Genomic DNA, 16,116 nt, shown 5'->3' with positions numbered 1-16,116 from the left:
TGGCAAACTGAACTTGAAGGAAGCGAGAGGCAATCACCTAGCCAATTCAGCTACCAAACAGGCAGCCGGCAGTCCACGGGAAGTGGAAAGCAGGGTGGTAGAAGAAGACCACCCTGTACTTGTCCTACGGACTCTCCCAGTGGACAGAGTTTATCTGAAAGAACTACAGGAAGCATCAAGTCCGGATGAGAAGGAAAGCTGGAAGCGGAGGGGAGCAATCCTCAGGGATGGACTATTCAAGTGCAACAAGAAACCTTGCTTGCCCAGGAATATGTACCCAGAAGTGGTACAATGGGCACATGGAGCTGCCCATCTGTCAAAGACTCTTATGAATTCCCTCATCATCAAATACTATGTAGCACCAGCAATCACTCCACTGACTAGCAACTTGTGTAATTCATGCACCATTTGTGCAAAGTGTAACCCGGGACACACAGAGAAGATGCCACAAAAACACCTGGCAAAGCCCTTGTACCCTTTCCAGCAGATACAAATTGACCACATCCAAATGCCAAAGAGTGTACGATTTGAGTACGCCTTAGTAGTGGTAGATATGTTCTCCAGGTGGCCAGAGGCCTACCCTGTAACCAACATGACCACTAAAACGACTGCTAAGAAACTCCTCACTGAGGTGATATGTGGGTACGGGGTCCCAGAAGTGATAGAGACCGACCAAGGACCTGCCTTTACAGCATCAAAAACCAATGAAGTCTGGGCTGCACTGGGAGCTACCTTAGCGTTTCACACACCCTACCACCCCCAGAGTAGCGGGAAGGTAGAAAGAATGAATGGTACCTTGAATTAGATACAGGAACACACTAATTGCTGCCTGGAGATTGGGTGCTGGTAAAGAAATTTGTGAGAAAACACTCCCTTGAACCAAGATATGATGGTCCGTTCCAAGTTCTGCTGACCACAGCCACTTCTGTCAAGTTGGCGGGAAAAAACACTTGGATACACGCTTCTCACTGCAAGAACGTTCCAACCCCTGTAGACAAGTCCCCGCCTACACCATGATGACAGTGCTACATATCCTTTTTCTGTTAAGCCTAACAGGGGCTCAGCAAATAGCCATTACCAAGAAAGGCGACTTGGTTATATTTTGGTGTAACTCATCCAACACGCATGTGGCCGCCTTCACATTTAATTACTGTACTATAGTCTCTTGTCCCCCAGTTGCTTGGCAGAGTAACTTATACCGGAACACTCCCAATTCTAGATCCACATATATATGTGTTACAGACAGGCCTGGATTTACTCCCTTTGCCACCCCAAGGCCGGGTTCTTCAATGCCGCCCCCCCCCCCCCCACACACACACACACACCACCATTCTCGTCCTTTATTGATGATGCTACAATAGATCAATTAAAAACATATCTCCATACACGAGAACACTGAAAACAACTGGCTTTAATTGTACAGACTAAAAATACTTCAGGGTAAGCGCGCGAGGGGTAATGATTTTTCGCTGGCAATTTTTCAGGGCAATGGCTGGTGTTAGTGCCTCAATCATCCCCGGCACCATGGTTGGTATGGTGTCAGGATAATTGAAACACATTATTTATATCATTACATTGTAATGTAAAATGAAATAGTTCAACTCACCATAATGCAGAATCATTGGGAGCCCTGAGCGTGTCACTTGCCACCATCTCTTGTCACTATGCCTGCCACCAGATGGAGATGTCACTTGCCATGATGCCACCACATGGTGATGTCACTTGCCACACTGCCTGGCTGCCACCAGATGGGGATGTCACTTGCCACGCTGCCACCAGATGGAGATGTCACTTGCCACTCTGCCTGCCACTAGATGGGGATGTCACTTGCCACGGTGCCACCAGATGGAGATGTCACTTGCCACTCTGCCTGCCACCAGATGGGGATGTCACTTGCCATGCTGCCACCAGATGGGGATGTCACTTGCCACGCTGCCACCAGATGGGGATGTCACTTGCCACGCTGCCACCAGATGGGGATGTCACTTGCCACACTGCCACCAGATGGGGATGTCACTTGCCACGCTGCCACCAGATGGGGATGTCACTTGCCATGCTGCCACCAGATGGAGACGTCACTTGCCACACTGCCACCAGATGGGGATGTCACTTGCCACGCTGCCACCAGATGGGGATGTCACTTGCCACGCTGCCACCAGATGGGGATGTCACTTGCCACGCTGCCACCAGATGGGGATGTCACTTGCCACGCTGCCACCAGATGGGGATGTCACTTGCCACGCTGCCACCAGATGGGGATGTCACTTGCCACGCTGCCACCAGATGGGGATGTCACTTGCCACGCTGCCACCAGATGGGGATGTCACTTGCCACGCTACCACCAGATGGGGATGTCACTTGCCACGCTGCCACCAGATGGGGATGTCACTTGCCACGCTGCCTGTCTGCCACCAGATGAAGGAGGGCGGAACAGCGGTGCTGGCAATGAGAGATGTCATCTCTCTCCCCCCGCCGCCGCACCGCTGACATTACTTCTTAATCTTTTCAAAAATGGTGCCGGGCGGCGCAATCACGCTACTGCGCATGCGCCGCCTGGCCGAGCGCGTACGAGCTTTCCCGAGCCCGGCCGCTTCAGAACTGCGCATGCGCAGTAGTGGGCGGCTCGCGGCCATCTTTTCTAAGGGCACAGGTGCCCTTAATCAACTTTAACGGGCAGCCTGAAAGGGGGGGGCGGCCGCGAAGTCGCCGCAGGAGCGGCGCCGCCCCTGCACCGCTGCCGCCCCGAGGCCTGGCCTCGGTGGCCTTATGGCAAATCCGGCCCTGGTTACAGACACTCATTGGGGCCAGAATTGTGACTACTGGGGATCCGTGGGATGGAACACATGGACGGATTGGGGGTATCGGCCACAGAGTGCTCTTAACAAAAAAGATAAAAATGGGAAATCCCTAATCAGTAGGATGACTCTGTTGAAAACGGGCACATGCTTAAATAATGGAAGGACAGGACACAACATGAAATTCACCCTAACCATAAAGAACCCCAGTCCCACTGATGCAGGGATGTATGTCTTGGGGACATGGATGGTAGGGGGAACAACAGAAGCAACAGGAAAATTCCAACTTAAAGACATGTATAATTCATCATACTGTCAATCCCCTCAGCCGGTAATCAACCCTCTTAGACCCCACATCCGTACCCTAGATGACATGGCAGCGATGGCAAATCCCACCTTTGAGGACACCATGGCTGCAGAAACTGGTTTCTCTGACACCAATCTGTGGCTAGAATGGATGAAGTATAATGCAGACAAACACAAGACCAACTGCTATGTTTGTGGTAGTGCAAGGCCACACCTGGGTACTGTTCCACTGTCGATCAAAGTCAAAGTGAGAAGTGCTTCCTTAGCCTGTTCACTAATACAACAACAAACCACTCATCATGTGAAGAGTGGAAAAAAGACTACGCCATAGTTACCAAAACCCCAAGGCCAAGCGAAGGCATCACCATTTACCCAGGAAATTATAGCTGTCACTCAAATTATCAAGGGGGAGGTTCCTGGGTAATTTCACAGAAGGTTACTGCTCTACCTTACAGTAATGTTTCCCGGGAAGGCAGGTACAGAACCAGGTCCAGTCCCTCGGCGATGTGTACTGGATCTTTGGGGATTTAAAAAATTAGGACCAGGCTAGAAGGGAACTGGAACGGAGAGTGTGCCCTGCAAAGGTCATTATGCCTCTCCACACCCTCCCATATAACCCATCTTCCCCACACCCTGACCTGTCACCCAACCGTAGGAGAAAGAGGAGTACTCCTGAGGGAAGTTTAGACCCACGTGTGTATATAGATGCCATAGGGGTCCCAAGGGGGGTCCCGGATGAGTTTAAAGCCCGAGACCAAGTAAAGGCAGGTTTTGAGTCTCTGATTCCCATAATCACTGTCAACAAAAATGTAGACTGGATAAATTACATATATTACAATCAGCAGCGGTTTTTGAATTACACCAGAGATGCCCTACAGGGGATTGCTGACCAATTAGCCCCCACATCTTACATGACATTTCAGAATAGGATGGCCTTGGACATGATTTTAGCAGAGAAGGGGGGTGTTTGTAAAATGATAGAAGGTACAGGGACGTTCTGTACATACATCCCTGACAACACTGGTCCAAATGGTAAGGTCACCCTGGCCATAAAAAAGTTGGAAAGCCTATCAGTAGAGCTGAAGAAGAATAGGAATAGCTGTTTTCATCATTTTGATCATCCTCGCTCTGATGGACACATTGTTTTTGTTTTCTCAAAGGGATACAAATAAATGGAGAAAAGACACTGTAGAAGATTTTTCTGGAGAGTAGGAAAATGTAGGCATGACTAGCTGGTGGCTAGGCCTATTTGTTTTCATTCTGGGCTGGGAATGTCTCAGGGCAGGGCTGGGTGAATCACAGGTAGCATCACTGTCACCTTTCTCTTCTTTCTAGAAGGTGCTAGAAAGAGAGGAGGGGAGGAGAGGTGTAGTTGCCTGGGGTATTGTAAGGAGTCTTGACCAACTTGAATTGGCAGGGGGCAGGCCTCCTTAAATACCCAGGGTCAGCCCAGCTTGGGAGGAGTTGTCGGGTAGTAAAGCTGGAGTGAGAGAGTGTGGAAGCTGTCAGGGACCACATGGAGCTCCCCGGTCTGGGGGGCTCGGGAGCTTCCAGGAGGAGTGAAAAGATCCTGGAAGGAGAGGCACATGAGAGAGCAAGGAGAGGACAGTGGCAGAAAACACTGCTAAGAGACTTCAGGGAGGACAACTGGTCGTAGCCAGGAGGGCTGGTGAGTGGAGCACAGTCAGGAGGACTGGGGAGGCACGCCTGAGAGAACTGGGGATTGCAGTTTGAGATGGGTGCAGAACCAGAAGAGAGGACTGTGGGAAGGGCAGTGGAAAGAGGTCATTGCAGCCAGGCTGGCTGGCAAGGCCTGAAGAGAGCTATCTGTGATTGGTAGCTGTGCAGAGGACAGTTAGCACCTGAACTATTTCTACACCACAGGGGCCCTAGGTCCCTGCCCGCAAAAGGCAGTTCACTGAGGCTTGGCTGAGTCATTGTCAGGCCTAACCATGTGGTGCTAGCTAGTCTTGAGGAGTAACAGTCTGCAGCAAGTAAAGTGCTGGAGAAGTGAAGTATAAGAGGTCTGAAGCAAGAGTTTGTGCTGGAGAGAAGACTGGAGTGTATATACTAGAGTGTAAATAGAAGTCCTGAGCAAGTTGTGCTAAATATTCCTGGGCATCCCATAATTTCCCATTCCCATCCAAGTTTAATCCCCTCAATAAAAAAACAAAACTTATGGACTGTTCTATGTCTTTGAGTGTCTGAGAGATGGCTGTCGGGCTGGTCAGGGTAACAGGTGAGCCACTACATTCAGCAACTCCTACGGGGCAGGGCTACAACACTTTAGTTAAAAATGTAAACATAAGGGGGCATGTTCAAGATGGCGCTGTAAGTGGACGCTTTCCTTCGAGCTCCGCCGGGATCCAAACCGCCATCCGGACCATCAGCATCACACTCCCTGCCTGACCATCGGTGGAGGGAGCCCTGACTGCAGCCGATGCGGGGATCCAGTCGGCAGACTTCGGTCTGCCCCACAACGGCTGCTAGCCTTCTCTTCCTGCTCCGTCCCCTCACAAGGCCCAGCGTGCGGAGCCGGCGCGCACAATACCTACAGTGGTGGCATGGCCCCTGCCCGACCTATGGTGGAGGGAGCCTTAATTGCAGCCAGAGCCGTGATCCAGTCAGCGGGCTTTAGTCTGCCCCATAACGGCTGCTATCCACCACTTCTCCTCCTGCTCCATCCCCCCACAAGGCCCGGCGCGCGGAGTCAGTGCGCACAAGGCCTCCAGTGGTATCACGGCCCCTGCCTGACCCGAGAGCCCTTGGAGCTTACAGCCTGGGGAACCACTCGACGGGCTCTGCCAGGCATCCTACGGTCACCAGCCTCCTCCTCCTCCACCAACCCTTGTCTTCTCATGAGGCACAACACAGAGAGCCCGGGGTGCACGAGGCCTCCAACCTTGACACAGAGCCTCCTGAATGAGGCGCCGCCAATCGGGTGCAACGTCCGGTAAGGGGAAAAAAGTTAAATTTCCTCCCCCCAGAGACCCCCCTTCCACAACTAAACTCTCCAGCAGACCACCGAGCCACCCCCAGCACACACAGGGCATCACAGACATGCCCAATGGAAGCTGAGGAAGCAAGAGCCCCCCTGGCCAGTGGCATTCATGGCGGCCATAGCCACATGCCAATCCACTCTCACTGCAAAAATTGAGGCTGTAGAAATGGATGTGGGCCTTCTCAGGCAGGACATGGATAAGCTCAGGTCCAGGGTGGCAGAAACAGAGCAGAGGGTCAGTAATACCAAGGACACAGTAGCAGAGCATAGTGCAGTACTTCGCTCTCTTCAAATTAATGTTAAATCCCTGGAATACAGAGCAGAAGATGCCGAGAACAGAAATAGACGCAACAATTTGCGCATAGTCGACCTGGCGGAGGGTGCAGATGGCAATAATCCCACGTGCTTTGTGGAAGATATGCTGCGTAATCTCCTGCCCGATGCTCGCCTATCTCCTCACTATGTGGTGGAATGGGCACACAGGATCCCACCTAAGCCTGTTCCGCTGGGTGCTCCCCCCGAACTTTCATTCTCAAACTCCTCAATTTCCGGGACAGGGATGAGATCCTCCGTGCGTCCAGAACAGTGGGGGATCTGAGACATCAGAGCAACGAGTTAATGATTTTTCCTGATTATTCAGTAGAAACGCAGAAACTCAGGAAGTCGTTTGATCAAGTGAAAGCTGCAATGAGGGCGCGCAACATTCAGTATAGTGTCCTGTTCTCAGCCCGTCTGAGGGTCCAGGATGGAGAAACAACCCGCTTCTGCACCTCTCCCAGAGAGGCCTCCGCCTGGCTGTATTCGCTGCCCCAAGATCGACAACTGAGAGCTTCAACTGTGAGTACTCACTGACAAAGATTATCATTTACCGGGCCCCGGGATCAAGCTCAATTTTGTGAATGATACTGTACCACTACTTGGTGCTTGACGGCCTGTGTTGCACCTGTTGTGTCCGTTGGTACACAAGGCTGCCTGCACAAGTTGTCCCGGGACACCCCAACGATGGAACTTTAAGATAGTGCCCCTGGCCTCCTGGGCCAGGAGACTCTCAGGGCTGGCATGGCATGCATGGCTCCCTCTCATTTAGGGACCTTAGGGAACCTGACTATGATGCACACTTACTGATGGTTAAAAAAACAAATTTCCCTGTTTTTTTTCTTCCACTGAAGGGACATACATAATTCTATGTTTAACTTTTCTCCCTTTTTTCCCCTGAATCCTGGTCTCCAACAGTTTAAGTAATATTCTGGCGGATGCCTCGACTGGAGAGCAGTAGCTTGGCTCACTCCTTGATCCCACAGAACTTTTGAGGGGCGGGAGCGCCTCTTGCACAGGACCCACCTTTGCAACTGTCGAGCTGATTTTGGTTGGGATGGAAACCTGCCTCAGTTTTAAGGGGTTGGGTGGGGTGGGGGGGGGGGTTGCCCCATTTGGGCTGGTTTATGGTTAATTTTTGGTTTATGAAAATAATGTTGCTTTTATGTTTGGAAATTGCATTACAAATGTTAGTACTGTATGTTTACTCTTACTGCTGTCTCCGAGTCCTCCTGGCAGTCTCAAGGGGAAGGTGCCCCCCCAATCTATGATAGCTGCCAAAGACAGATTTATCCAGCTCAGCTACTTCCCGCACCCCCCCCCCCCCCCCCCCCCCCGCGCTGGACACCATTCGATCATACCAAATAGAGACAAATGGCAATGAATAAACTTGTTATGTAACTGGCGGCTCTCCCTCCCCTGTGGGGAAAGTGTTTGATCACCATGCTGGAACTGTGGGCGCGACTTAGATGGCAGCATCCTTGGGATTTCACCTGTAGAGGAATGTTAGGAACGCTGGTATTATGGACTTGTAGGATGCTAATATCTAGATTGAATATATAAGACTGACACTGTAAGTAAGAAATACTTGAATGTTGAATGCTGAATATATTGTAATGCTGATATGTTAATAAACTTTTCTGTTAAAAAAAAAATGTAAACATGCAGTAAATCTTAACAGCACCCAGAGAAATTGGCAGTCACAAAAATAATATGGATTATTAAGTTATGAAGTCTGAGGTTTTGGGCAAATACCCCCTGGATGCCATTTCCTTTTGTTTTTTTCAAACACAATAGCTGTTTTGGGTGAATCTTAACAAATAGAAGAATTTACATTTATTTTTGCTGATGCGTCTCCTGTTTATTATCCATGATATTGATATTAAATGACAGGATGAGAATTAAAAGGCATCTCTCTTCAAACATTTATACAGATTAACACACATATTAAAAAGCCATAGGGGTTGATTTACTAAGGCTGGAGTGTGCAAAATCTTGTGCAGTTCTGCTAAGAAACTAGTCAGCTTCCAGGTTTTTTTGTCAAAGTTGAATTAAACAAGCTGAAGTTAGAAACTGATTGGCTACCATGCACAACAGCACCAGGATTTTGCACTCTCCAGTTTTAGTAAATCATCCCCATAGAGTCAACTCAAAAAAGATGGAGATTACGTTTAAGCGCAAGTTGGAAATTACATTTTAAGACTTACCTCTTCTGAGTAAGGTATAAAGACACTTAGCAAGACTTCCCCTGGCTTTAAATCAGAGGCACCTGAGAAATAGGAGTCATCCAGTGGGATTGTCCGTGTTTTACCTATATGTAGTTAATGAAACACACATTTTAGTATTAGATATTTTAGTTATGAAGTTGCGGCAGCAACAAGATACCATAGTAAAAAAAAAAAACACACACACACCAACATTTGACATATAAAAGTACAATAGAAGACACATTGGCTGCAGTCAGGAAAACAATCCACAAAATAGATTTCTCATTTGTGTACATTATTTTAGTCAACAGTTACAATTAGCTCTTTAGTTGCTTTTTTCATCTACTTTTGAGAAAAAAAAATTGTTCCTCTAGAAATTTGCAATCCACATGAAGGCCCCACATGTGTGGAGGAGAGGAGTCTTCAAATACACATCAAACCCCATCCCCATCCCCAGAATTTTGCAACATTTTTGAGAAACCTGTTATAAATACCTGATAAAAAAGCAACATGTATATGTATATATATATACATATATATATATACACACACATATATCAATATACAGTCAGGTCCATAAATATTGGGACATCGACACAATTCTATTCTTTTTGGCTCTATACACCACCACAATGGATTTGAAATGAAACAAACAAGATGTGCTTTAACTGCAGACTTTCAGCTTTAATTTGAGCGTATTTACATCCAAATCAGGTGAACGGTGTAGGAATTACAACAGTTTCTATATGTGCCTCCCACTTTTTAAGGGACCAAAAGTAATGGGACAATTGGCTGCTCAGCTGTTCCATGGCCAGGTGTGTATTATTCCCTCATTATCCCATTTACAAGGAGCAGATAGAAGGTCCAGAGTTCATTTCAAGTGTGCTATTTGCATTTGGAATCTGTTGCTGTCAACTCTCAATATGAGATCCAAAGAGCTGTCACTATCAGTGAAGCAAGCCATCATTAGGCTGAAAAAAACAAAACAAACCCATCAGAGAGATAGCAAAAACATTAGGTGTGGCCAAATCAACTGTTTGGAACATCCTTAAATAGAAAGAATACACCGGTGAGCTCAGCAACACCAAAAGACCCGGAAGACCACAGGAAACGACTGTGGTGGATGATCAAAGAATTCTTTCCCTGGTGAAGAAAACACCCTTCACAACAGTTGGCCAGATCAAGAACACTCTCCAGGAGGTAGGTGTATGTGTGTCAAAGTCAATAATCAAGAGAAGACTTCATCAGAGTGAATACAGAGGGTTCACCACAAGATGTAAACCATTGGTGAGCCTCAAAAACAGGAAGGCCAGATTAGAGTTTGCCAAACAACATCTACAAAAGCCTTCACATTTCTGGAACAACATCCTATGGACAGATGAGACCAAGATCAACTTGTACCAGAGTGTTGGGAAGAGAAGAGTGTGGAGAAGGAAAGGAACTGCTCATGATCCAAAGCATACCACCTCATCAGTGAAGCATGGTGGTGGTAGTGTAATGGCGTGGGCATGTATGGCTGTCAATGGAACTGGTTCTCTTGTATTTATTGATGATGTGACTGCTGACAAAAGCAGCAGGATGAATTCTGAAGTGTTTTGGGCAATATAATCTGCTCATATTCAGCAAAATGCTTCAGAACTCATTGGACGGCGCTTCGCAGTGCAGATGGACAATGACCTGAAGCATACTGCAAAAGCAACCAAAGAGTTTTTTAAGGGAAAGGAGTAGAATGTTATGCAATGGCCAAGTCAATCACCTGACCTGAATCTGATTGAGCATGCATTTCACTTGCTGAAGACAAAAATTAAGGCCCCAAGAACAAGCAGGAACTGAAGACAGTTGCAGTAGAGGCCTGGCAGAGCATCACCAGGGATGAAACACAGTGTCTGGTGATGTCTATGCATTCCAGACTTCAGGCTGTAATTGACTGCAAAGGATTTGCAACCAAGTATTAAAAAGTGAAAGTTTGATGGATGATTGTTAATCTGTCCCATTACTTTTGGTCCCTTAAAAAGTGTGAGGCACATATACCAACTGTTGTAACTCCTACACCGTTCACCTGATTTGGATGTAGATACCCTCTAATTAAAGATGAAAGTCTGCAGTTAAAGCACATCTTGTTCGCTTCATTTCAAATCCATTATGGTGGTGGTGTATAGAGCTTAAAAGATTAGAATTGTGTCGATGTCCCAATATTTATGGACCTGACTGTATATCAGTGGTGGAACTATAGGGGTCACTGCAGTCGCACTTGTGACTGGGTAGTGCCATTCTGCTGCTGTGGGGGGGGCCCAAGACCCGGCATCTCCCCCTGCACCCCTGGCTTTACATTTAAACTGCAGGGGGGTGAGGTGGGAGACAGCGATCAGCAGCTCTATGGTGTCCACGGGCGGCAGGATCTACCTGGGGCTTGTAGTTCTCTCTCTGAATGTCTCCGAATGTATACACTGGAGATGGGAGGGGCCTCTGACCCGAGCATGTATCGGCTTCACTCTTCAGTGAGTTGCTCTGCTTCTACACTCTTGATGATACATGCCTGGGTCAGAGGCCCCTCCCCTCTTCAGTGGATACAGTAGGAGAGAGAACTACAAGCCCCAGGGAGATCCTGCCGCCTATGGACACAATAGAGCTGCCTCCCACCTCTCCCCAGATGTACTGGGGGTCCAAGGTGCACAGCGGACACCAGCCAGGTACAGGGGAACCTCTGGAAGGGGGGGTGACTGTCTGGTGACCCTAATGAAAGGGGGGCTCTCTAGAAATCCTGAAGTAAGGGGGGCCCTCTGGGGTCCCTGATGTAAGGGAGGCTCTCTGGGGACCCTGATGTTAGGGGGGCTCTCTGGGGACCCTGAAGTAAGGGGGGCTCTCTGGGGACCCTGATGTAAGGAGGGGCTCTCTGGGGACCCTTTAGTAAGAGGGGCTCTCTGGGGACCCTGAAGTAAGGAAGGGGCTCTCTGTGGACCCTGATGGAAAAGCAGGCTTTCTGGGGACCCTGATGTAAAGGGGAGCTCTCTGGGGAACACTAACGAGTCACATGATACCGGGGAGGGGAAATGGCTAATTGGGCCCAATTTGAACACTTTCACTTAGGGGTGTACTCAGTTTTGTTACCAGTGGTTTAGACATTAATGGCTGTGTGTTGAGTTATTTTGATTTACACCGTTATACAAGCTGTAGACTCACTACTTTACAAGTGTCATTTCTTATCACATGAAAAGATATAATAAAATATTTACAAAAATGTGAGGGGTGTACTAACTTTTGTGACAGATATATAGATATATACACACACATACATACACATATGTATATTATATACATGTGTATGCCCGCCCAAGCGTATGACTTTCTTTACTTTGCTGCTATGGGCTCTAGCCTGAGATCTTTTGTAGACCTAGCAACGCTCCTGGTGGGGGCCCTTCATGGTTTCTTGCACCGGGGCCCTGAAGATTCTAGTTATGCTAGGGAGACAGAGGAAATGCTTCCTTTTACATGCAGCAGTCTGCTGACCTCATTCTTCCAGGCTCAACTTCTCAAACTAGGCAGCATTTTGCCTGAAGATCAAGAAAAGGTATAAATACAGTATATATGATAAAGATAAAAAGATATAGCTTAACAAAGTCCATTGTTGCTTTATATTGTGACCTATCGGAATGCATTAATACATAATGTAGCACCCTCTACCAGAAGGTAGGTGCTAGAATAGGATTTTTCTGGGTTTTATGCCACGTACACACAAGTGGAATTTCCGTCGGAAAAATCTTGGATAGTTTTTCCGATGGAATTCTGCTCAAGCTTGACTTGCATACACACGGTCACATAAAAGTTTGCTGAACTTTCGACCGCCAAGAACGCGGTGACGTACAACACTACGGCGAGCCGAGAAAATGAAGTTCAATGCTTCCGAGCATGCGTCAAATTGTTTCCGAGCATGCGTAGGAATTTTGCGCGTCGGAATTGGTACAGACGATTGGAATTTCATCTGAACTTTTTCCGACCAAAAAATTGAGAATATGCTCTAAATCTTTTGCTGGCTGGAATTCCGCCAGCAAAAGTCCGATAGAGCATACACACGGTTGCATTTTCGGACCAAAAGCTCTCATCGGACTTTTGCTGGTGGAATTTCCGCTCGTGTATACTGGGCATAAGATGTCAGTGTAGACAAATTTAGACAGGCCTGTGCTGTAGGTTAGACCTTTTTGTATTACTGGAAGTGATGATACAGGAGTCTAACAGTTTTGCAGTTGAGGATTTTGCACAAGAGGAAAGGAATCTAGAGGAATGAAATCTGCAAGATTGAGTGCAGAGGAAGAGGAGGAACAGTCTGCAGTGGAGATATGCAGGAGAGCTAAGCAATAGTCTGCAGTGGAGATCTGCAGGAGAATAGACTGTGAATGTTAGAAGTGCATCATTTTTCAGGGCTAAAGTTGCTAATCAATGTTCTACAAATGTGATGACAACTCAATAAGTTCTATGGGCATCCCATATCTTCCTTTACCTTAACCAACAAAACTACGCAAATGACTGCTCATTGTCTCAGAGGTGATAGATGGGGGTCTGGCAGCAGGGTGATTCGGTGGATGTTAATACCTAGTGGTAACCAACCGCTACACTTGGAGGTCCCACCGAGATCCGCCTTCACGGTTAACCTGCTGGCCGTCACCCCTAGCAACCGCTAAAAGCCGGGGGGGACTTTGCCTGTTTTGCCAAGTTTGGGATATACTGAGGAAAAGGACTGTGTGTTTGCCTTTAAAACTGACTTTGTTACATGCGGTTGCCCATAGCAACTAAAACCGAGCTTGTTGCCAAGTGTTTTTTTGCTCATAGCAACCATCCAGGATCGGCACTGCCTGCGGCTCCCTGCACTCAGTTGTACTAATGGACACTCACAACAGCGATAAGCCCTGCAACTTAGTGACTGTAACCATGTGCTATCACCCGTGGCAACCACGGCCAGCGATCACGCTCATTGGATTACTAATATGTCCAGCGTTTTACACAGCGTGGGCATTACCCACTGTTGGCAAAATGTGAATGACTTTATTAATCCTGCCTAACACAGTGGAGAGTGGAGTGTGAGTTTGTGGATGTCTACTGTTGCCCTTAGTAACCTAGCCACAAGGGGGTGTCACTGACGGGGTCTGCGCAGTCAGTCCCTTACGGTAGGACATTGTAATGGAGAGACTTTCCTGTGTTTATGGTGACCGCTGCAAAGTTTGCCTGCCATCATTTCCAGTGTCATGACGCAGTTTCTAAAACTTTTAAGCTTGGACAGTGCCTGCAATTCAACAGCGCCTGCCACCAGGTGTCACTCTGGCGCACACTGAAAATGTATGCAATCAGGCATGATGTTAACGGGCCCCTCCCTGGGAGTGAGTATATGAGTAGCCTTGGAGCAGCTGGTGGTTCATTTGCTTGATTCAATCACAAGGAAGCACATCCTGATCCTACACACAGGTTATCCTCTTCGCTGGAAGATTAGCCATCCCTTTTGGTATTTTTTTTAATTTTTGTTATGTTTTTCTCCCCTTACTTGGTTCTTTTCACATACACTCCCTCATGTAGCCCCCTTGTGGGAACACATAGACATTTTTTCTCCATTACTTTCACACCTTTACACATTTAACCAATCCCCTTTTTTTGACACATTTTTCTAGGAACACCATGCACTTTCGGTGTACACATAGCCTATTGGATCATGCTGTGACCACTATGCTGGGCTCCGGGCGCTGTTCTCCTTCCTTGGAGGGTTTCCCCATTTCAACCCCGGGGGAGACATCATGCCTCATGCCCCCGTCTTCCTTGGCTGATACCGGACTTGACTTTGAGGTTGTCAGTAAGTATCCCAATCTATCTCCACCTTTTTGGGACTTGATTCCCCTGCCCCCCCCCCCCCTTATTCTAAGGGTACTATCATTAATCCCTGTTTTTTCCTTCCTTGTACAATACCTTATAACACTCCTGATGAATGGCTGTAACGCCAGGAAATGCGTAGAGTGCCACTAAATGCCAACAGTTACTTGTTTTTATTATATTTGTCTTTCAATCGATTTATTATACCATGTATATTTGCCATGTCTATGTTATTTTTGTATTGCATGCCATGAGCAGCATATTTAGTGTAAGTCTGGTGACTACCTATCTATTTGATACAAAATATCTGATATGTATTGTAAATTGAAACAAATAAATCATGTACTGTACTTTCATATTTATGTTGTCACTTTCTCTCAACATGGCGTACCCTCATTTAAAGTCACACAAAATTCCTCCTTTTTATCCACTAAATCAGGAATGGAGGCCGCCATGTGTTTCCTACAGTGTGTGTCAGGTCACGTCCATTTACTGTGAACCAAATATTTGGGTGGAAGACATTTACAGTGACCTGCCACACTTTATACTCCATCAATTTCTGTTTGTCGCCCTATTACTGGGCCATAACAGTGTTCAGCTATTTTTTATTAGATTCATTCCCTATTCCTATTAGATTCCAATGTTATTTTTTCCCCTATGTATTATCTTCGATCCATTAGCCTTTCCAGACTACTTCCCAACCCCTTGTCTGGTTCATCCCTGTTTTGGGGGGGTTCGGGTGTTTTCTCTGTCTCCGGGGTTGCGATGTGCAGCAGCCCATTCCCCCCCACCCCCTGGTGGGGGCGGGATTTGGCCTCCTGCTCATCGGCGTCATGCTTTGACGCCGCAACCAGTGGTGTCATTGACGTTGTTGTAACGTCTTTTTTATTCCATCTTTAGCCACGCACGAGAGGGGTGGAGACCCACTGCTGATGGCTCTTCCACATGCAGCTGGGAATCCCCTCCCCACCTCTCTTGTGCAGTCTGGCCAATCAGGCATGACGCTAACGGGGCCCCTCCCTGGGAAGGAGTATATCAGTAGCCTTGGAGCAGCTGATGGTTCATTTGTTTGATTCAATCACAAGGAAGCACATCCAGATCCTACACACAGGTTATCCTCTTTGCAGGGAGATCAGCCATCCCCTTTTGGTATGTTTTTTTTATTTTTGTTATGTTTTTCTCCCCTTACTTGGTTCTTTTCACATACACTCCCTCATGTAGCCCCCTTGTGGGAACACATAGATATTTTTTCTCCATTACTTTCACACCTTTACACATTTAACCAATCCCCTTTTTTTGACACATTTTTCTAGGAACACTATGCACTTTCGGTGTACACATAGCCTAGTGGATCATGCTGTGATCACTATGCTGGGCTCCAGGCGCTGTTCTCCTTCCTTGGAGGGTTTCCCCGTTTCAACCCCGGGGGAGACATCATGCCTCGTGCCCCCGTCTTCCTTGGCTGATACCGGACTTGGCTTTGAGGTTGTCAGTAAGTATCCCAATCTATCTCCACCTTGTTGGGACTTGATTCCCCTGCCCCCCCCTTTATTCTAAGGGTACTATCATTAATCCCTGTTTTTTCCTTCCTAGTACAATACCTTATAACACTCCTGATGAATGGCTGTAACGCCAGGAAATG

General features: G+C 47.4%; 1 protein-coding gene across 1 annotated transcript in view; it reads right to left on the bottom strand.

Moving 5' to 3' along the window:
- The window catches only part of LOC141146728 (aldehyde oxidase 1-like), a 303,420-nt gene that overhangs the window by 203,672 nt on the left and 83,632 nt on the right, over positions 1-16,116 (bottom strand). The window contains exon 13 of the mRNA XM_073633238.1: positions 8,625-8,728. Within this exon, the coding sequence (XP_073489339.1) occupies positions 8,625-8,728 (104 nt within the window). The remainder of the gene's footprint in view (positions 1-8,624; positions 8,729-16,116) is intronic.

Source organism: Aquarana catesbeiana, linkage group LG06 (assembly GCF_042186555.1).
Source record: "Aquarana catesbeiana isolate 2022-GZ linkage group LG06, ASM4218655v1, whole genome shotgun sequence".
Lineage (NCBI taxonomy): Eukaryota > Metazoa > Chordata > Amphibia > Anura > Ranidae > Aquarana > Aquarana catesbeiana.
This window is presented reverse-complemented; position numbering and strand designations above follow the sequence as displayed.